Source organism: Penicillium paradoxum (genome assembly GCF_028828445.1).
Source record: "Penicillium paradoxum strain IBT 22861 chromosome Unknown utg000007l_segment0_segment0, whole genome shotgun sequence".
NCBI lineage: Eukaryota > Fungi > Ascomycota > Eurotiomycetes > Eurotiales > Aspergillaceae > Penicillium > Penicillium paradoxum.
In genome coordinates this window covers 605,819-627,799 of record NW_026643185.1, presented here as the reverse complement: position 1 = coordinate 627,799, position 21,981 = coordinate 605,819, and the positions used below count along the sequence as shown (strand labels likewise).

At 49.6% G+C, this 21,981-nt stretch overlaps 5 protein-coding genes across 5 annotated transcripts; 2 read left to right on the top strand and 3 right to left on the bottom strand.

Moving 5' to 3' along the window:
* Positions 1–284: 284 nt before the first annotated feature.
* On the bottom strand, positions 285–1,277 carry N7457_007816 (3-demethylubiquinone-9 3-methyltransferase; the record flags this gene model as incomplete). The annotated part of the gene is made up of 1 exon (XM_057178859.1): positions 285–1,277. The coding sequence occupies one exon, from the start codon at positions 1,275–1,277 to the stop codon at positions 285–287; it is 993 nt and encodes a 330-aa protein (XP_057027245.1).
* A 1,965-nt stretch (positions 1,278–3,242) lies between these two features.
* N7457_007815 (putative C6 transcription factor (AmyR)) lies at positions 3,243–5,176 on the bottom strand (the record flags this gene model as incomplete). The annotated part of the gene is made up of 3 exons (XM_057178858.1): positions 3,243–3,650; positions 3,708–4,158; positions 4,218–5,176. The coding sequence occupies 3 exons, from the start codon at positions 5,174–5,176 to the stop codon at positions 3,243–3,245; spliced, it is 1,818 nt and encodes a 605-aa protein (XP_057027244.1).
* Positions 5,177–6,958: 1,782 nt separating this feature from the next.
* N7457_007814 (glycoside hydrolase family 31 protein) lies at positions 6,959–10,107 on the top strand (the record flags this gene model as incomplete). Its single annotated transcript, XM_057178857.1, has 4 exons — positions 6,959–7,680; positions 7,744–8,151; positions 8,202–8,372; positions 8,424–10,107. 4 exons carry the CDS (start codon positions 6,959–6,961, stop codon positions 10,105–10,107), a joined length of 2,985 nt encoding a protein of 994 aa, XP_057027243.1.
* A 1,193-nt stretch (positions 10,108–11,300) lies between these two features.
* Positions 11,301–13,261, top strand: N7457_007813 (alpha-amylase; the record flags this gene model as incomplete). Its single annotated transcript, XM_057178856.1, has 9 exons — positions 11,301–11,459; positions 11,516–11,554; positions 11,611–11,726; positions 11,784–11,892; positions 11,951–12,179; positions 12,235–12,397; positions 12,459–12,605; positions 12,675–12,912; positions 12,980–13,261. The coding sequence occupies 9 exons, from the start codon at positions 11,301–11,303 to the stop codon at positions 13,259–13,261; spliced, it is 1,482 nt and encodes a 493-aa protein (XP_057027242.1).
* A 743-nt stretch (positions 13,262–14,004) lies between these two features.
* N7457_007812 (uncharacterized protein) lies at positions 14,005–16,175 on the bottom strand (the record flags this gene model as incomplete). The annotated part of the gene is made up of 5 exons (XM_057178855.1): positions 14,005–14,639; positions 14,713–14,942; positions 14,999–15,412; positions 15,466–15,861; positions 15,964–16,175. The coding sequence occupies 5 exons, from the start codon at positions 16,173–16,175 to the stop codon at positions 14,005–14,007; spliced, it is 1,887 nt and encodes a 628-aa protein (XP_057027241.1).
* Between the last annotated feature and the right edge of the window lie 5,806 nt (positions 16,176–21,981).

Sequence of the window (21,981 nt, the reverse complement as noted above, 5' to 3'; positions counted from 1 at the left end):
ATCCTCCCTTACAAATCTCTCAGTGAGATTATAGCCAGCTTCCTCTTCCACTGAGGAGTAAGCTTTAGAGTCCCCAATGGGGATTAGTATTGGGGCATGTACATAGCGATGTGGAAATGAGTCCATGAATATCAATGTCCTTATGAACGAACTCTGTATAACACAGCAGAGTAGAAAAACACATACTTAGCAAATACGACAGAAACTCCAGGCCTTGAAAAAAGTTCTAATAATATACAAATAGCTCAAAGATGCAAATATAGATACACAACATCGAAATCAATCTACTCCCCCTTCCTAACAGCCCAGAAATAATTCCCCCAATCCTCACTCCCAGGAACCATCTTCCACCCAATCCCAGGCACATAAATCGCACCCACACACTTCCAGTTCATCCCCTCCACCTGCGCACTACCACCCCTAGAAACTCCCGTATCAGCAACCCTCATCAACCCCTCCTGCAACCACCCCTTCACCTCAGGCGGGTTCACAAACTTGCTCCACTCATGCGTTCCGCGGGGCACGACACCAATCGGCCACGGCGCCTCAGCAATAACCTGATTCAGAATGAAGGACGGCAGAGTCCGCGAGATCGTCGATCCAACCAACCAACCGCCGGGCTTCAGCGCGCGCAGACAATTCGTCAGGAAAGTCAACGGGCTCGACGTCTTGGGATCGATATGTTCGAGGACTTCGAAGAGCGTCACCACATCGTACTGCGACGGAGTGTCCGACGCGAGAACATCCTCCAGCGTCGTGTTGAGGTACTTGAAGCGGCCGGTGCGGAGGTGGTCGTCGACGGTTGGGTCCTTGCGGGCGTGCTCGCGCGCCATCTGGATTAGGTTCGTTGAGGGGTCGATTGCTGTCATTGAGGCGGCGCGCGTGGGCGTTGGGGCTGGGGATGATGGGTTGGTGGGGATTGTGCGCGCGAGGGATTCGGCGAAGATGCCGCCGCCGCAGCCGACGTCGAGGTAGTTGAGGGTTGCGGTTGTGGAGGGGGCGGAGGAGGATGTGCCTTCTGCTAGGCAGGAGGCGATGAATTCGTGGCGGAGGGGGTTCATTAGGTGCAGGATTCGGGAGGGGCCCATGGGATCCCACCAGGAGCTGGCGAGGGCGGAGAAGTGGGTGAGTTCATCGGCGGAGACGGAGGAGGTTGAGTGTGGGCGGGTGAGGGGTTGGGTGGGTGTGAGGAGTTGGAATGAGGGTCTTGGGGTTGGGCGGGTTGAGCGGAGGGCTCGGAGAGTGAGGGGGATGGCTCGGGGTCGGAGGGAGGCCATTGTGGTGGAATTGGTGGTGGATGAGAATTGAGGTTCAATGGAGATTTAACTCCGGGGGATTGGATGCTCTGGTGAGCTTTGGTTGATGCGGAGACTCGGGGATTATCTGTGGGAAGGAGTTAATTGGGTGTTTTTGAGAGGCATTGAAGGCAATTGAGAACATACCAGTATCGCATTATCTTGAACAATTGGGAAGAAAAGAAAGTCGCATGAAGCTGATCATCAAATTGGAGATTCGAGACAAACATGCCAAGACAGTTTGACTGTCCAACTTCTAACCGTGTCGGGGATCTGTATACATACCTCTACATACTATCATCAAAGATTTCTATATCATTATGGGAATTGTAAAATTGCCTGAGAATATAACCTTGGGATTTCCTGTCAATTTGAATGATCTGCGTTTTCGTGCTAAGCTATTAAGTTCCATTTCCATCGTGCAGGGACACTCTGCCTTTCCCAGATTGCTATCGTCCCAATCTCCTATATTACTTTTGTAACATAGCTTATGGGGGTGAATCTCCTGAGCGATAACGGAGATGGGGGCGATGTGGGCGAGAGAAGAGTGACTCGGATGGCGAAGAAAGGCGAAAGGGTAAGCTTTAAGCAAACCCCAGGTTAGAATGTGCAAGAGTATTAATGGCGTTGATAGAAAAGAAATAAATAAATAAGAGAGGACGTCTGTAGAAGGTATGGAGTTTGTCAACCCAATGCGGAATGTTACAATATTGTATGTTGTAGGCTGCCAAATAAGATATTCGCCAGACAGTTGCATAAGACATCCGTATGATTCGGACTACCTGGGCAATCTAGCTACCTACATGTAGGTATTACAGTAGCTACTTCCAATCCAGATTCCACAGGTAGAAACAAACTGTATGCCAGTCTAGAAGTACCGATATGTGAAGGCGACTTCGCAGATACGTAGATGACCGTCTGGTATAATGATTTTTCTTTTATATGTAATTTCATCTGATCAATCTATCCTGATCTTCTGCCTATTGATCGGCCTTATGGATAGGCCCGGTGGTGAACAGTCTGATCAAAACGATTGGTTAGCCATAACCCAATCAAGCACCGGTATAAAAACTCGAAGACAATTGTAGTAACTCAGAGACCAATTTGAAACAATGTAGATTGACTCAATTTCAACAAATGGTTTGCAGAAAGGGAAGAGGTCGATCATCATAGAGATTATGGTGTAAAAGAAGACGATTCTTACCTGAGCCAGTCGGAATGTTCCCTCAAGTGGAGATGACGGGAACATGGGCATTGGCCATGCGAATGCCATTGTTCCTGAAACCACATCGTAAGTTATATGGCATTGAAGAGTAGCAAGTTGCCTTTTCTTTTCACATGCAATCGCTGTCTGTTAGTTAGAGGTCCAATTGGAGAAGAAACGAATAGATTGCTCCATTCGCGTCCCGAATTGAGCGAGGATATACCACAAAGCTTTTAGCCACAGCTGTGGTGATCTCCTCTGAATTTCAGAAGAGTTCAGGTACAGACCCCAATCCCCCTGAGATCTCTTAAATACACGTTGCTGGAGCCTAGGGCATCGGCCCTATCCCAGAAATTTATATGGAGAAATGTGGTCATCGATGGAGCCAGATGACGCTGTACCCACCGACACATATGATGATCGACACCTGCTCTTTCTCCATTGAAATCCGGACTGAAAACTACTCGCTCAGCCTGATTCTACACGCGATTGAAAAGCGTACCTGTATAACTACGGTGAACAATGGGTTGTGCTGGGAGCATTGTATAAAAGCGGTAGCTGAAATAGGAAAGCCCCCGAGGAAAACATGGCCATTTCAAGACATCGTATGCGAACATAAACCATACACTCGTTGATCACGTTCTATTATCACATCAAACCCAAAAACAACCATCTATAACAACTCCACTTGGTATCATCAAACAATATCCATCTCAATCTTACAAACGGTCAAAATATACCGGTTACCCCAGGAGGCAATTCTGGAAACTCAGTTCCTGGGATACCGGTGGATGGGAGGCCTCAGCTTGGCTCTCTACATCGTGAAGTGCAAGATCCTCAGTGCTGCCAGTATAATCCCAGACATGTTGACCAGACCATGAGGCCAACTGATCCGGCACGGCAGCACCGAGGATAGGAAGGAAGTTCCCAGTGTTGATCGTGCAGTCGAGTCCAAGGACGGTTCTGCAGCGATCCAACAATGTAGGGAAAAGATACGAGGGGGAGCCCCGAATCTGAGAAAGGGTATGAAGAATACCCCACAGCAACTCATTTGGGTCAATAATCGACTCTGCCAGTCTGTGGACAGCTTTTGGTCCGAGAGATCTTGTCACGTCAGCGACAGAGACTCCCAGATCAAAAAGTTTCTGTTCCTATAATGACACTCAAATTAGTATGCAAACAAAGAATCTTCTTTGGGGTTGACTTACCATTCCAATTCCATGGGCATCCACAGCGCCTTGTGAGGCAGCGCCAATCACGCTCATCACAGATTTACCCACCATCACGGGGAGGTGAAATGGCAAGACTGCATCATCGCGCGCGCCAGACTGCGAAGCATGGCTCATAGACAACTTCCACATCATTGCCTGCAGCCATTGTTGAGTGATCAAGATATCCACCTGTTGGATCTCGAGAACGCCATCAAGAGAGATAGGCTTGCAAAGACTCGATTGGATGGCCGAAGTAGGCGGCCTCTCCAGGATGCCATCTCCACTCCCGGCAGAGACCCAATCATAGAGGCCCGGAGTGAGGTTCTCAAAGATGTTGATCAGGTTGATGAACCCATAGGCCAAGATGGGATCCTCTGAGCAAAGAACCTGAGGTTTATGGATAGAGCTGCGTAGCATAACCGGCTTCGCTTGCTGAAGGGCATAGCCTCTGCAGAAACATCAATCAGCGCCAGTCCAAGTCATTCATAAAGGAGTTCATCCACTTACCTCTCTGTGATAAATAAAAGCCAAAATACACGGCGTCTTTCCTCCGCCTCCTCAACCTCATACTCAGCATACGTCGGCTCACGATGTAAGCCAAGCGTAAAAGCAAAGGAGGTTGCCTGGCATAGATAGAACCAAGCTTGATCCTGTCGATCAAGGTTGCCATACGATGCGAACAAAAAGAACGAAGTCAAAAGCGACTCCGTGCTAAGTTCTTCCAAAACGTCGTATTCCCGACGTGCCCGCACCGCCTCTGAAAGGAGATCTTCTCCAGACATCAGTGAGTGTCCAGCTCCAAGTCTCTGCAGCCGCTCAGGATCCGGCACTGGCGTCGTTCCATCCAGCTTCAGCTGGATGTGGGTCGCAGCACATAGTGATGCTAGAAAGGCATACCGTCGCGGTGACAGATGCTCTGGCGCATGGCAGTCTAGCCGGAGTTGCTCGCCACGCACGACAGGCATGATGGGGAATAAGTACTTGAGATATACATTGACGTGTGCGAGAAGGATCTGTGATGAGAGACGGCGTGGGTGTGGCTGTGGGTTAATGTAGCCATAGCCGATAGCGGATTCGACCGTTGAGTCAGTCGAGCCCGGTGAAGAGACAAGTTCTGGTGGTGGAAGGTGTGAGAAAGTATCCGAGAAGTCCTGGCCGGTGAATTGGGAGTCTGGGATGATGAATTCCGGCGAGATGGGTGAATTGAACTGGTAATCTGGAATCTCGCCACTGTCTTTGTCGGGATATTGCTGCTCGGTGACTTTGACTCGAGATGAGAGAGGGTGAATTGGGGCCAGTGGATATAGAGTGCGGAATTTGGGCCCCTTGCGACGGAGGACATCGCTATATGAACAGGAAAGAAGTAGCCGCTGGCATTTGTCGCAGGGCAGTTCGCGAGAACATTTGATCTTGCGACGGCGACAGTTGTCGCATGCTTGTTTGGAGGGATTTAGTTGCTTGGACATGGTGGTCTAGGGGATTGGGCTAGACGCGGGTGCATGGTAGAGAAGAATGCGAGTCATCGGGGAGTTTCGAATGCCATTATAACAAAAGAGAAAACGAGGGCAAACCTGGGGAAGGGCGCGGGGACAAGAGACAAAACCCCGCAACGGCCCCTGCGTTGGGCGTTATGCTTTTCTTCTTTCTGCTCTTATTCGCATTGACACTCTTCCTTCGCTTCTAAACTTCTTCTAGATCAGGGGGCGTCCTCTTGTCGGCCCGACTTTAAGCCAACACGCATTCACCACTCAGCTTTTCCCCAGATTCACATGGCATGGCTAACTTGATCATGTAGATCTACTTGGCTAGGGACTCCCCCCCTTTTCTATCTTATGATGTGTTGCTAAGTCTGGCATAGAATTCAGGATCTCGGCCCGCATGCAAAAAGTACCCAGACATGGCTAAGCCGGCTATGGGAGGGGAGTCTGACATCCTTCATGACTTGTTAGGCCACTAGGACCGAAAGGTGCGCTATTTTGCGACTGGAGTTAACCTGTTTAATTTGAAGTGGACACTAGCTTATGCGGAGGCTTCACATCCGACCAGGCTGTCTCGATGGCCCAATCAGTTTCTTCACGGCTCTCCAGTTCTCTTGGCCAGGATTTCCGCAAATACCGGAATCAATTTATCTTCGCATGTCGGCTTCCCGAAAGGAGATGTGCCAGAGGGGGCCTAGCAGATCAATACTTTCTCTTGCGTACATCGTGAGGGGTGGCAAGGGCATCATGTTGTTATACAGGGATTGTTGCCTAACAAAATCATCCGATATCCCTGCGACATCCCTCCAAACCTCGGACGTCGAGTCTCATCGTGTTCACCGAAGCTGGTACTTGAATGAGCTTATTGTACCGAGTATTTCTCCCCTGGTGTCGGCAGAGGTACTCCGTACGGAGTAGCCGATTACATCCTCCAGTGAAATGGGCTCACCGCAGACACATTAGGGACAGTGATGACATTGTGTTCACCTTTTCTCTCCTCTTTCCTGTTCTTTAGGGGGGTTTTAGTCTGTGCTTGTGTACAGTAGTGTACATTGGACTCCGCCAACGGGCATTTGTCGGACAACTGGCCAATCAAGAGGCTAGAATCATATGATCGGCGGTGTTGATGGTGATCATCGCAATTCCACATCGTCAAGGATGTTGCGCAGTGCTATTAGAGTACTAGCCTTGATCATCACTATTTACTCTTTCAGGTACAGCGTGGAACTTTAGAACATTATCGCTTTGACGTCTCGCACAATTGCTATGGAAAAGAGGGGGCTGCTTTGGCTGCCTGGCGGCACACGCCGGATTGACGCCTTTGGGACACGATCATTGGATGTCGAATCAAATGTGGCGGATTTCACCCTGAGAAGCATCTGAGGATCAGTACTCAGTACAGAATATCCCGTTCCAGGGAGTACTCGCTACGGAGTACTCCATTCCACGGTCATGCAGTCGGGTCGCACGGGTTGACTGACGCAAGGGACGTCTCTGTCTCTGAGCCCTTGTTTTGTCTCATCTGTTAGCTCAAAGCTTGACCAACCCCGCAGTCCCATTCAGCCATTCGGCCCCAGGTCTGATCTGCGGCATCGGAAAACTAACGGAGTTTCTGAGGTTCATCGTGCCGGTATTAGGTCACCGGTTCCTGCCACCTGCAGTTCCTGTTGAACAGACCGGCTACCCCAACTTGTCAGAAACAACCGGGCTATGGTTTTCTGAGAGCCACGAGACGCCCGCCTCTTGAATCCAAACAGGAAACTGCCTGTCATGGTGGGCGTAAAGAACCTTCTTGCTGCCGCTTGGCTTTTGCCAGTAGCCTATAGCGCTTTCTTACTCTCAGCCTCTAGCGTGGACTCTCAGCCTATCACGTCGACTTCCTCCTCGGCATACTCCCAATATACCATCCCCGGTAATACAGATGCTGGTGTTCAGCAGATCGCCAACATTGATGATCCTGATGCCGTCGATGCGCAGTCTGTCTGTCCGGGCTACAAGGCTTCAAACGTAAAGAAGTCTGCTCGTGGCTTGAATGCCACCTTGACCCTCGCAGGCAAGCCATGTAATGTGTATGGTACAGATGTAGATTCGTTGGACTTTTCCATTGACTACCTTGCCGATGACCGCCTCAATGTTCGAATCGTCCCGACCTATCTGGATTCCTCGAACTCTTCATGGTTTGTCTTGGATGAAAAGATCGTTCCTAGACCTACTTCTGATTCCCACGGATCAAAGAGAGACAGCGATCTCGAGATCACTTGGGGCAATGAGCCCTCTTTCCATTTCAAGGTGACCCGCAAGGCTACCCGTGATGCGATCTTTGATACCACTGGTTCAGTATTGGTGTTCGAGGACCAATTTATTGAGTTTCTTACTTCCTTGCCCAAGGACTACAACTTGTATGGTATCGGGGAACATATCCAGCAACTGCGTCTCTTGAATAACCTCACTTTGACTCTCTATGCCTCGGATATTGCTGACCCTATTGACGAGTAAGTACCCCCAAAAATGGAGTCGGGTATTCTTACTGTCTCAGTACTGACCACATCAACCAGCAACATTTACGGGTCTCATCCGTTTTATCTAGATACCCGCTATTACGAGGTCAACGACAGGGGTCATCACGCCCGCGTTGCAAGTCACAAGGCTGAGCATTCCAAGGAATATGTTTCCTTCTCGCACGGTGTCTTCTTCAGAAATGCCCATGGTCAGGAGATTATCATGCAGCCGGAAGGTCTGAAGTGGCGCACCCTGGGAGGTAGCGTTGATCTCACCTTCTATTCTGGCCCCAGCCAGGCTGATGTCACGAAGAACTATCAGTTGAGCACTATTGGTCTGCCAGCATTGCAGCAATACTTTACTTTTGGCTACCATCAATGCCGCTGGGGCTACAATAATTGGACTGAGCTTGAGGAGGTTGTCTCCAACTTTGAGAGATTTGGAATCCCGCTGGAGACGATTTGGTGAGTTGTCTCATCACACTGTTTGGCAGTTAAAGTACTGACGTGACTAGGAACGACATTGATTATATGCACGGTTATCGTGACTTCGACAACGATAAATACCGCTATCCCTATAGCGAGGGAGAGGAATTCCTGGACAAGCTGCACAGCAGCGGCCGTCACTATGTTCCCATCATAGATTCTGCTATCTACATTCCGAACCCCAATAACGCTTCGGATGCGTAAGATTCCCTGGTTCTATCATGCAAGGAAAGATGCTAATACATGTTCAGCTATGATACCTATACCCGCGGTCACAAGGACGATGTCTTCCTGAAGAACCCTGATGGAAGCGAATACATCGGCGCTGTCTGGCCTGGTTACACTGTGTACCCCGACTGGCACAACCCGAAGGCGGACGAGTTCTGGGCGAGCGAAATTGTCATCTGGCACAGAAAAATGGCCATCGATGGTATTTGGATTGACATGAACGAGGTGTCTTCCTTTTGCGTTGGTAGCTGTGGATCTGGTAACCTCGGCTTGAACCCAGCCCACCCTCCATTCTCGCTGCCTGGGGAGGCTGGCAACATAATTTACGACTATCCAGAAGGATTCGAAGTGACCAACAAGACCGAGGCTGCCTCCGCGTCTGCGGCTGCCTCTATCCAGGCTGCTGCTAGCGCAACTGGTGGCTCGAGTCCCTCATCCACCTCCTATCTGCGAACTACACCCACCCCAGGAGTGCGCAACATAAACTATCCACCATATGTCATTAATCACGATCAGGATGGCCATGTTCTCGGCGCCCATGCAGTGTCTCCGAATGCGACCCACTCCGATGGTGTTCAAGAATACGATGTACACAATCTCTGGGGCCATCAAATCCTCAAAGCCACGTACCAGGGGCTGTTGAAGGTTGACGAAAAGAAGCGTCCCTTCGTCATCGGTCGCTCGACATTCGCAGGATCCGGTAAATGGGCCGGTCACTGGGGCGGCGACAACGCCTCGAGATGGGCATTCATGTTCTTCTCCATTCCCCAAGCCCTGTCATTCTCCCTTTTCGGAATTCCCATGTTCGGCGTCGATACCTGCGGCTTTAACGGCAATACCGATGAAGAGCTCTGCAATCGCTGGATGCAACTCTCGGCTTTCTTCCCCTTCTACCGCAATCATAACACCCTCTCTGCAATCTCGCAGGAGCCATATGTCTGGGAATCTGTCACAGCCGCCGCCAAAGCCGCTATGAAGATCCGCTATGCAATCCTCCCATACTTCTATACCCTCTTCCACGAAGCCCACACGACCGGCTCGACTGTCATGCGCGCTCTGGCTTGGGAGTTCCCCACGGACCCCTCCCTCGCCGCCGTAGACACTCAGTTTCTCCTTGGCCCATCCATCATGGTCGTCCCCGTGCTTGAGCCCCAAGCCACCTCCGTCAAGGGCGTCTTCCCGGGCGTCAAGCATGGTGAAGTCTGGTACGACTGGTACACCCAGACCGCCATGAACGTAGAACCTGGTGTCAACACCACCATCCCCGCCCCACTGGGCCACATCCCTGTCTTTTTGCGCGGCGGTAGCGTCTTGCCTATGCAGGAACCAGCTTTGACTACCAAGGAGGCGCGTGAAACACCCTGGTCATTACTTGTCGCGCTGAGTGGTCATGGCTTAGCGTCAGGCCAGCTTTATCTCGATGACGGTGAGAGCAATGCTCCGTCCGAAACGCTTAATATTGCTTTCGATGTTGGAAGATCGACTCTGAGTGCCAGGGCAACGGGTGACTGGAAAGAATTAAATCCTCTTGATCGAGTGACTGTTCTTGGTGTGCACAAGGAGCCCAGATCTGTGAAGCTGAATGGTAGGACGGTGCCGGTCTCTGGAGTCCAGTATAATGCTACCTCTCATGTGTTGTCTGTGGGTGGTTTGCAGAAGTTGACACCGCAGGGTGCGTTTAGTGAGGACTGGACTTTGAATTGGTAATGGGAGGGTTAATGTTTATTCTTCTTGACATGGATGGTTCATTCACTGAGTTTTTCTACGGTTGATCGACATGACAGTTAGCCCTAGTCCACGCACATGAAGCACAATCGACGATGCTACAGAAGGATCTTCCTGCTTTGGCTATCTGTCCATGAATTCCTATATTTATTCTTCCCTTCACCCTTTAGCATGGCTACAGGCCTATGTTCAGATTGTAGTGAAGCAGTTGTGCCCTTCTTGGTGCATTCAAGTGATCCAACTTCCCAGACAACATCCCCTTGTCTAGTGTGTACATACCAGCCTCATCTCAGCTGGGCAAATTAATGACCTCATAAGCCCCCCGATCGTATTCCCAAATTGCATGTTGCCGTCTCCTGAAGAAATAACTGTCTCGGGCCGACTATTGGCCTGTTTTCTGTGTATAAGATCATCCTTTCAGGGCTGGGATTTACATCAACCCACAATGACCTCCGACTAAAGCCCGAAGATAATAAAAACGATCGACATCATCTCAAACTAACCAATGACCCCCGCAGCAACACGGTCTGCTCTCTCGTCTCCCCTGCAAATTTGGCGTCCAACTCTCCGCGCCCGCTGATTCGATCAACCCCCGCGTTCAGGGGCATCGCCTCTCAAGGATGTTTCACTTCTGACATATTTTCCCTGGAACCTTGCAGCTCAAACTAGTCACTTCAAGATAGTGCATGCATCAATCTCTTCTTGGGTGCCACACTGCCTGCCGAACGCAAAACCGTGGAGGGATCGCGGGCTAACGAATCATGGCTTGTAGAGGCGTTCTGTGGCTTGCTATTCCGGGGGTGGCGATATGTCATTCTAATCAATTATGGAGTATGGTTTGCGCTCTGAGGACCATACAGACTCTTTTCCAGCATAAATGGTTTCGTTTCTATCGTGTTGAGGCGAGATGCCGCGGTGGGCTAGGGGCGGACATTTAGAGGGGATTTACCTAAATGTATCACTGACGATCTTCCTCTATTCTGTTATGTTTCATTGGTTTGAGTCCATCCTGCTTCATCGGACTCCGATCCCAACGGTCATTGGTTTCCGGGCTGGTGCATCTGCCGTTGCGAGTATGCATGGTTTCTTCAATACGGAATATATAAAGACCGTGTCTTGCCTTGGGATTTGAGAAACACACTTCTGCCCTTCTTTTCTCTGAGGTACTTGACGAAATGGTTCTACAACGCTTGGCTTGGCTTGCTGGCCTTGTTGGCTCGGCCCTTGCAGCTACCCCGGCTGAATGGCGCTCGCAGTCAGTTTACTTTCTGCTCACTGATCGCTTTGCCCGAACCGATGGCTCGACTACTGCTGCTTGTGATACCGAGGATAGGGTAAGGTGTTTGGATACTGAATTGGGGGGAATATAGACTAACTGAAATTGAAATAGAAATACTGCGGCGGAACCTGGCAAGGAATCATCGATCAGGTCGGTCACCTTCTCAATCCCGGTTTTATGTACCGCGCAACTGACTGTGTTCTCAGTTGGACTATATCCAGGGAATGGGCTTCACAGCCATCTGGATCACTCCGGTCACTAGTCAATTAACCGAGGATACTAAGTACGGAGCAGCCTATCATGGATACTGGCAGCAGGATATGTGAGTGTCGCAAAAGGCAGATATTGGGAGACTACAAATCCGCTAACTATACGCAAGCTATGCTCTCGACTCAAACCTCGGAACAGCAGATGATCTCAAGGCCCTCTCCGATGCCTTGCACAAGCGCGACATGTATCTCATGGTTGATGTTGTCGCCAACCACCTGGTAAGTCGAATTAGTTATAGCGTTCTAGGCCACATGCTAATATTGACTTTCTTTAAAGGGCTACGCCGGTGCGGGCACTAACGTGGATTACTCCAAATTCACCCCGTTCAACGACGCAAAGTACTTCCACGACTACTGCCCAGTCACAGATTACAACAACCAAGAACTCGTGGAGGGCTGCTGGCTCGGCGATGACAACGTCTGTCTTCCCGATTTGAACACTGAGAGCGAGGAGGTCCAGAAGATCTGGTATGACTGGGTTGGAGATTTGGTTTCCAACTACTCGAGTAAGTTTCGCAATTCTACCACAGGAAATATTATCATAGTACTAATGAGACACAGTCGACGGTCTCCGTATCGACACTGTCAAGCACGTTCAGAAAGATTTCTGGCCCGAATTTAACAAGGCTGCGGGTGTCTACTGTGTAGGCGAAGTCTTCGATGGGGATGTCTCATATACCTGTTCCTACCAGGAGGTTATGGACGGAGTGTTGAACTACCCCATGTAAGAACTCCCCGGTATTCGCAATATACGAAGAGAAAGGAAACTAATCTGGAAAAAATAGCTACTACCCACTCCTCAACGCCTTCAAATCCACCTCCGGTGACATCGCAGGTCTATACAACGGAATCAAAACAGTGAAGGACGGCTGCCCGGATTCGACTCTTCTCGGAAATTTCTTGGAGAACCACGATAACGCACGCTTTGCCTCGTAAGTACCCTATTCCTTCTTTCTTCTTTCTCTTCCATTGGCAGAAGCTCATCATCCCCGAAACTACAGTCTGACCGATGATATCGCCCTCGCCAAGAACGCCGCCACCTTCACCATCATGGCAGACGGTATCCCGATCATCTACGCCGGACAGGAACAGCACTTCAGCGGTGGCGAGGACCCAGCCAATCGCGAGGCCACGTGGCTCTCCGGCTTTGACACCGACGCCGAGCTCTACAAGCTCATTGCCAAGGCTAATGGAATTAGGAATGTGGCTGTTAAGGGTGATAACTATACCACTTACCAGGTATGTCAATGTTTCTCTCTGGAAACGAAAAAAAACACAAAATGAACAAAACTAACGCCCTTCCCAGAACTACCCCATCTACAAAGATGAACACGCTCTCGCCATGCGCAAGGGCGACGACGGATCGCAGACTATCACCGTTCTGACGAACGCCGGGTCCGGCGGTGACTCGTCCACCCTTTCGGTGCCTGATACTGGATTCAAGGCTGGTGATAAGTTGACTGAGGTGATTACCTGTGAAGCCGTCACTGTTGACGATAGTGGCAATGTGCCCGTTCCTATGGCTGGTGGCGAGCCGCGGATTCTGTATCCCAGCGATTTGCTGAAGGATTCAAAACTGTGTGCGTAGACTTTCGCGCATTTGGGTGTTTGGTCGCCTTGAGGTTGGTCTTGTCTTGGTCGAGAATGTCTGATAGATAGATTCGTGGTTAGTACCAATGATTCTTGCTTCTGCTTTGGGGTCGATAGAAAGAATGTATGGTTTTGTCTGTGACTATTTTTATTTTTTTCTATTGCTTCAGCTTTATAGTATGTTCTTTTCAATTTGATGTTCAAGTTATAGAGATCATTTGCATGTATTCATCTCTTGGACGCCACTTTGCCTGCCGAACGGAAGACCGGGAAAGAATTGTGATCTAACGAACCATGGCTTGGAGAGGCGTTTAGTGGCTTACTATTCCGGAGGAACTATATATCATGCCATTAATTATGGAGTATCTCTTGCGCTAGGGACCACATGGGCTGATTCCGGAGGAACTACCAAGAAAATCCATGTGGGACTACCTATACTGTATCCCGAGCTAAGCATGTGCACCTATCTCGAACTAGTTTGAAGCAATATGAAACATTACATTGCATGAAACAAGAAAGCCTGGTTGAACAAGTCTCGATTATTTCCATTTTGGGGTTGATTCCGCGTTCCTGCGCGAGAACACATCCCATAACAAACCCATACTTTCAAAATCAACATATCAACACATCCTGCATTAATCTAGGTATATCCAAGAAAAAGAGAAACAAAAAAAGAAGAAAGAAGAAAGAAGAAACCAATCCAGTGCCGCATCCCGCATCCCAAAATTAAATCTCATATCATCACCAATCATGCAAAGCCCTCGGCACCAGGCCAACAGGCATAGCGCCCCCCGTAGCAGGCGCAGAATGAAACAAATCCGGTGCTTCAAACCCACTCTGCTGCGCCACATACGGCATCAACTGCTCCAAACAATTGTACCCCTCGACGAGGGTATCCAGAACCTCCGACGCGGGCATCAACTGCGTGAGATCCATTCCCGGACGGGGATGCGGGAACATCGCCTTGCCTTCAGGTGCGACCGGCGATGACGATTGGGAATGCGAGGCGCTGACGACTGCCGCTTCAGAGTAGCGGCGCTGGACTTCGCCGATGATGCAGGCGATGCGGTAGGGGAGGTTGTCGCCGCCCGGGGCGAGGTGGAGGAGGAAGCCGCGGACTTGGTTGATGAGGGGGTCTGGGATGCTGTAGTCGCAGAGAGTGAGGGCGGCGTAGCCGACGATGTAGTAGACGTGGTCGATTAGGGCGGGGGCGGTGGAGAAGCGGGTTTGGAGGAACTTGGTGATTATTAGACGGGCATTGCCGCAGATCTCGGGGACGAGACGGTCAGCGTCGGGTTGGAGGCGGGTTGCTGTTCGGTGGAGGAGGAGTTGGCAGAACCAGAGGTTAAGTTCGAGGGTTGAGTTGTCGTCGTTGGCTGAGAGGGGATTCTGTTAGATTCAGGGGGTTTGATATATACAGGGGTGGTGTATATAGAGGGGGTTATGTACTTAGGAGATGTGCCCATTCCATTTTCCAGCGCTCGATCTCTTCATATTCTGATTCTGCAAATTGGAGCCGGTGCTGGCTGTGTTGGAGTGTGAGGGCAATGCGATATAGTTGGATTTCAGCAACGACTCTTCCGTCTTCCTGTGTGGCGCCTGCGTATTCCAGGATCCGGGGACATTGGTCGATATATTGTTGTTGGATATTGACAGTGCGGCCATTTGCAAGTGCGGAACTAGTAGGTTTGATATGTTAGACTTGGTATCTGGTGAGGTTAAAGCAGGAACATACTGTAATTGGGTGACGCAGAGTGTATTCCACAGACGCAACTGAGCAAGTAGATCGTCTGGATTAAGGTTATCTCCTGGCAAGGTATTGAGGAAGTTGAATGAGATGAGAGCATGGTTGATTGAGATCCCGCTCAGCAACCAGTCATCCATCAGTCCTTCTTTGTGAATGGAGGTAGAGTATAGACACAGCAAAGTCAGCGCCTGCAACATATCGGTTGTCAGGGGCGGAGGGCTCCACAACATCTTTGCCACGGCATGTTGTACATGGAGGGAGATATCGCGGACGGTCTGCTGTGGTAGGCCAGGCAGATAGCGCGAAGCCAGAAGACATGCGGTGTTGAACAGGAGGGAATTCGACCGTTGGATACTGGACGAATGATTAATTGAGATCCAATGGCCAAAACATTCCACGAAACTGGCGATATCGTTAGCAGGAAGGTCCGCCGACAGACACATAATCAGACACACAGTTCAATCAATTTCATAGAGAGCTTAGAATCTACGATGCCCTGGGTGACGATGTCTCCCAGGATATCGGCTTCGGAGAGGTGATCCCTTTCGCCAAAGCATTCGGCTTGCAGATCTCGTATGATCTGCGCCGGCTTCAGCGGATAGAAAGACGGGGACATGCTATCGGTTGACCCCCTGCCGTCTATGCTGTTGCTTCTGGGCTGCGAGGTAGGGCTGCATGGCATGCTAGGGGAGCGGTTCACCATCTGTCGCATCAGGTGAATCATCTCCCCCATGCCTCGTTCGAGGGAGACAAGTCGTTCTTCAATGGAAGGGATTGCGGCGGTGGCGTCGGACCAGGTGGATGCATTATCTTGGAAGCGCTCCGTTGTCTCAGGAAGCTCACATTCAAGCCTTTTTTTATGCCCATGGTCAGCGCATATAGATCCACGGGCTCCACAAAGCACGAATCAGGTACGTAATGGACGCAACGTCAATCAAAAGGACCCAACTAACCTGAGAGATAAACACCGACGACAAGCATGACCTCGAGGATCAACATCGCAGCGAGTCTTGAGCTTGCGGCAGGTATTACAAGCAGTCATTGATCGTCGGATGCGGCCCTTGGGCCTCACACCTTGACACGCGACCGAGTCGATTCTGGTGCCATCCTCGACGCTTTTGGTCTCCCAGGAGATGGGATTATTTGGAGGACTGGTTCTCGTCATTGCATTGGATGTCAGGCACGGTTACTGGAAGTACTTGGGGGATCTATGTCTGATCGACAGGGAAAGATGGTCCAGTGGGCAGAGAAGAGGGAGGGGAAACGGTCGATCGACAGTTGGACCCTTTTTCTAAAATGCAAAAGCCAAAAAGGATATGAAGATCGTTATCAGGGACAGTCCGCAAGCCTTATAAAAACGGGTCGTTGGACCGAAGCACCACTGCTAACCAATTGCGACAAGTCACTGATTACTGACGATATCGACCTCCGCGCAGGTACATTTGACCCTGTTCGTGGCGGAACCTGGCGGACCATAGCGGACCTGGGGTAATCGCAAGGGCATCCACCAATCTCAAAGCCTCCCGGCTTCTAGAAAAGGTAGTGGCGGCAGAGTTTCGAGGAGGTTGTCGTATTGACCCTTGCACTATTTCCCCGACGTGGACCGTAGGAGAGCGTCAAGAGAGGGGGTGGCACGATCTACAGTATGGTATCGTTTTTTTCCCCTCTCTCTGTTTGTTTGTGTTTGGGAGGAGACTGGGATCCTTCGCTTAAATCCCGAGGTTATCGTGAGCTTCCTAGTCCTGACTGTGTTAATTTTATTTTATCTCCCTTTTCATTTCCCAGGTTCGGAGGATTCCGCCTATATGCAAGGTCTAGGGATTTAGTCTACGCCGTAGCAAGAAACGATACTAGTTTAAATTTGCCATCGTGCTGAACTGACCATTGGGCAGGGGACAGTGATTAGGGACCCGCCAGAAGCACTAACTCGGGGCTCATTGGCTAACATGTGCAATGTCTCAAAGGGAAACTGGCTATCAGAACTGGGTCCCAATGTCACATTGTAGGTTTCTAGGCCCGGCTAACAGCGGATTTTCTTGCCGGTCATTTACAGTAGCGGCCCGGTTAGGCTGATTTAGTCGCTTTAGCTCGCTTTCGCTCTTATCCTCAGCCTTGATATCGCCCTTTTTCCGCCCATCCCATTTGCCTGAGCTGGATTGACTGATGCGCAAAGGCAATTCACTGGGCCTTCATTTATTTTATGTTCAGCCTTCCGCAGTGAAAGGAGGAAGGATGTGGATGTTCCCGGATGATAGCTCACACTGACAGCGCCGATCCAAAGTTCCTGAATCGAAATTGGAGTTTGAGAATCGAAGGCAAAATCGCTTAGCGCTTTCGGTTTCAAAGCTAAACCGAGATGCAACGTTGCAAGCAATCTGGGTTCTGTAGAAATGCTGATCGCGCAATACCGAGTGGCAAGGCGGGTGAATATAAAACAGTCGCCCGGGCCAGCGAGTCAGTCGTCCGAGGTTTGGGCCTTTTGTTCCCAACGGATCCACTTCATGAACAGGGCAATATAACTTTTATGCACAGGCTTACGGCCTGCCATTCTGGGTGTAGTGTGGGTTAGTCTTCTCAGGCCTGCGAAGCGGTCAGCTTGGAAATTCCATTAATATCGCATGATCCCGGGCATCAACTGTTGAATTGCGCGTGCTTGGTTGAATTCTGGGGTAATCGACCGTGGGCTGGCCCCTGGGCCCACAACCCATGACAATGAACCAACTGGCGGCCGGCTTGGATGCTATCGGCCCGATTGAGCTGCATTATGCGAGCTGTCATCGCTTAATCTTTATGCTTGCGTAAGATTTTTACCGGGAGATCAAGATGTGCCCAGAGATGTGGCGATGCGTCTTGAACGAAATAAGAACACGAACGCATTACTCCGCTCCTTCTTGGAGATATAAAGTGAACTCTATGACAAATGAAAACGGTTGTTTATGTACATATGCGCTCTATACGTTGTATACGTTGCTGAGCCATATCGTATTCGGATTACCCCCCCCCAACTGTGAATAATATACTATATTGCAAGGTAAATTAGAGACTGCCGATCACAGCAACGTGCCTCGCATGATGCCCCCAGAGCGAGAAGAACCAAAGTACCATACAATCTACAACTATATTAATCCGTACCCGCTTTCTTAAGCAACACAGCAATGCAGCAGCACGATTTCAGTCACGGCGCGTACGTTGTAGACAAAAGCCACCAAAAAGCCACAACCCCTCTTACAATAACAATGATGAATCGACGTGGGTCATGAACGCAATGCAGTCAGATCAAACTGCACGCCTGATTGGTATTTGGTAGCTCGAAACCGCCGACCTCTTTCCTTATTGCTTCTTTGCATCTTCCCTGCAGAAATGTCCGACCACTCCAATGAGAAATCGCCATGGAGCCACACAGCCCTGAGTCTAGACAAACCATCCGCCTCCGTGTCTGAAGGCTCGTGGGCTAGGCGACTTTTGGTCTGGTGCCCGTTCGCACAGCGTCCCTCTCTCTCGATTTAGTCCCCAGCCGACGATAGACGTGTTTCAGAGATAAGCCCAAACTCGATGGTTGAATGCTTATGCCTTCTCTGGCGATACGCGTTGAGCCAACCGATGTGATCAGTACATCCCGCTAGAAATGAGTTGATTTACTTCGTACAAAGGACTACGAGTCACGCGCTCTACGCTTTAATATAATTTGCCCCCGTGCGGCCCCGAAATACTCCGTCCTTGTACGTGCTATCGTGGGACATGGGATTTAAGCTCGCGGAAAATCTCCAATTTAATCGTCCTTCATTGACAGGGATCATAGGGGACTGGGAGACCCCACAATCACAAGGACCCCGAAGTCCCCGAAGCACATCGCCTCGGTAGTGAGCGTTCTATCTATATCGCTATATCGCCTAAGGTTCAGTGGCGTTTTGAAGCTTGCGGGAAAAGCCATTTCCTTTTAGGTTTCCTAAATGCGCCCAGGGTACCTTTTAGATTAAAGCCCCGCTGGAGCGCTTCAAGTGTGTTGTCTGTTCACTGCGGACTTATCATTCCACCTTTCGCCGCTTAGGCACTGCACAAGTGCCACTGTTTATGCAGCCTCTTCGACGTGCCTGGTGTGAGGACTTTCTTGATTGGGATTTCCCGGGTCAGCATGCATACAACTAGGAGCTGGGACCCCTGTCCTCTCTCTCCTTCTGACCTTGGGTGGCCTTGGCTTTCCTGTTATTCTCGTTATGCCGGTGCAACGGCATGGCGTAACGGCGACCTCCGATGAGGGGTAAAAAGAATGCTTCTCCCACCCTCCTCACTTCAGTAGCCCATTGATGCAGTGAGAGTGATGACCAAAAGGAAAGGAACAGGAAACAAAAATATTGACCGACGCAGGGATCGAACCTGCAATCTCTTGATTCGTAGTCAAGCGCCTTGCCATTGGGCCAGCCGGCCTTGATGGAAGAAGTAGCCAGAATGTGTATTATAAGCGAGGGCAACATGTGACCCGTCTAGACCCACTTGGGGTGCACGTGTTTCGAGATGTCAGAATTGATGCAATTCTACAGAGACGATTTGAAAAGGTTTGAAGGAATAGTATTGGCATTGAATTGGTATGATAAATACTTTGTATCGAGTTGGTATCGAGTTATGTGCCCATTTTGTCGGATTTCGGCGACATCGGGTATTGGGCGAGGACTATATATATTGCCATCGACCGACGAAAACATCAAGTCTAAGACTTTTCTTTTTGATGATCGAGCAGTTCTAATCGTCTATGTGACGAAAGGACATTAGAATAGCCCACCCAAACCAAAAGAATGCCGCCTTGATGTAGACCTTCACCACACCGAGAGAACCAAGGAAAGAACGAAAGGGACACACTCGGGGAGACCAGTCGCAGACTGCAAGATGCAAGCTCGAAAACACGAAGAAAGGATGCACACGGCGTATCTTAAGTCTCGCTCGATGTATATCTAGCAGTAGAGTTTTGTTCCACAACTGTAGGTTGAATATAGTGTCATTCATAGTCATTCCTTCTCACAATTTGTAGAGAACTAGGGTTAGAACCACATAGCCATGCCACTAACACGAGTCTCTATAGCACCATATACACCCTGTCATTGCAAATACAAGGTATGCAAAGTATACAAAGATAGAATAGAGCCGTTGGAACAGTCATTTCCAAACACAACAGACAATCAACAGATTATTCAATATATACCACCGATTTCCTCAATCGCCTATGATACGCACATCCCTGGAGAGGAGCGAGAGATACATAGTCTCTGATCAATGTTGAGACTAGAGGTCCCGTGAGGTCCCGTGATGCACAGGCATCACCTTCTTATATAGATAGTCGGGAGCTTCGTCTCCTTCCTAAAAACAACTCTCTCCCTCCTCCCTTTTCTGAGTCCCACTTCGTAGGTCTCAACAATCAATCGTAAAAGATAACTAGTAAGATATCTATAATGCCTAGGTGTCGACATAGTTGTAGCACAAAGACCAGCTAAATCCAAATACTCCGTACTGATCCATCCACAGAAGACGCCATTCATCGATCCACAAAAAGCACTTAAACCAGCATAGGAATCACACTGATCTTAAACCTGACTCCCTACTTCATACTACTCAGGAACATACACCACATGCATGACCATTAATCTACAAGCCCTGAAGGGGTCCAGTCGCCAGGCTCTGAGACACAACACCTAGGGAAAAGATCGCCTATATAGGCAACTACTTAGAATCACCTCGATACCAAGACATTATGACACCAATATCAGATATGCATGAACATGCATGATATACCCGAGAAATGACACATATACAGTTGCTGTCACATTTGATGTCTGATATATCAAATTTGCCTCACCTTCATGTTTCTTCATGGAGCTTCTTATGTAGCACAACACATGAGTTAGTGATCTAAGCGCCTATTTATGTGCACAAGTGACCTCTTAGATGTGGATTTATGCTGCTTGTCACACCCTTGCAGAATTGTGACACCCAGGACTGGGGACGCAAAGAGAAATGATGTAGAGACATGTGCAGTGCAAGGAGTACCGAGTGGTGCAACATGATTATATCACCTGTAAGAGCCACTCCGTACTCCGTCCCTAGGCCCGATTTAAACATCTCCGTCGGAATAGCCTGAACAAGTAAGCACCTCACTACGGAGTAGATGCATAGACAGTTGCGCTGTCACCGTATCCCCACTTCGACATCCCGATCTGAGATGTCTCGAGAACGTGGCTAGCCAAGCATTCGTGCAGTATGAACAAATAATTGACAGTATCGAAACCTGTTTCCACCGTACATCAACTCCCAGACCCTGTTCTGCACACTCTCCCATCCATGGATCGCATCTGGACAAAACCCACACGCTGACGTATCGCGAAAAGACGGTCTGGAGGTACAAGATATACTCATACAGAATGGTATAAGCGGCTATCTCGCCTAACAGACACAACACTAGACCGGAAAGAAAACAAAGCTCCGGATAAAGGTCCAAAAACAGCGAATAACCCAGTTGTCAGAAATGACAGACTAAGCGACGCTATTGATTCTAGTGAACGGTGGGGTCTGTCGATCATTCATCTGGGAATTAATACGGCGAGATTCAATAGTCTGCTCGAACCGTGGATGGGAAGCGTGGTAGACAGCTAAGTGACGTTTGACAACGTCTGGAAAATGGACCCCCTCCGAAAAAAGAAATAATTAATATTCAAGAGGAGGGGCAGTGAACATCGATATTTCCATGTCCGCTTCAAGGCGAAGACAACCCGATCTGAGAGGAATTGTATATCACATCTTGATCTTCCGCGTCCTCCGGACCAATTACCCATAGACTCCGCTTCCCGGTGTATAGCTCCCCTCGATTCTTTCTATCTTAGACATCTCGCGAGAAAGCAGGAAACCACGGAGTATACGGTGAGAAACGTCGCGGTCGGACGAGCCACCCGTCGATCTACACGATCATCACAACCCAAAACCCTGAC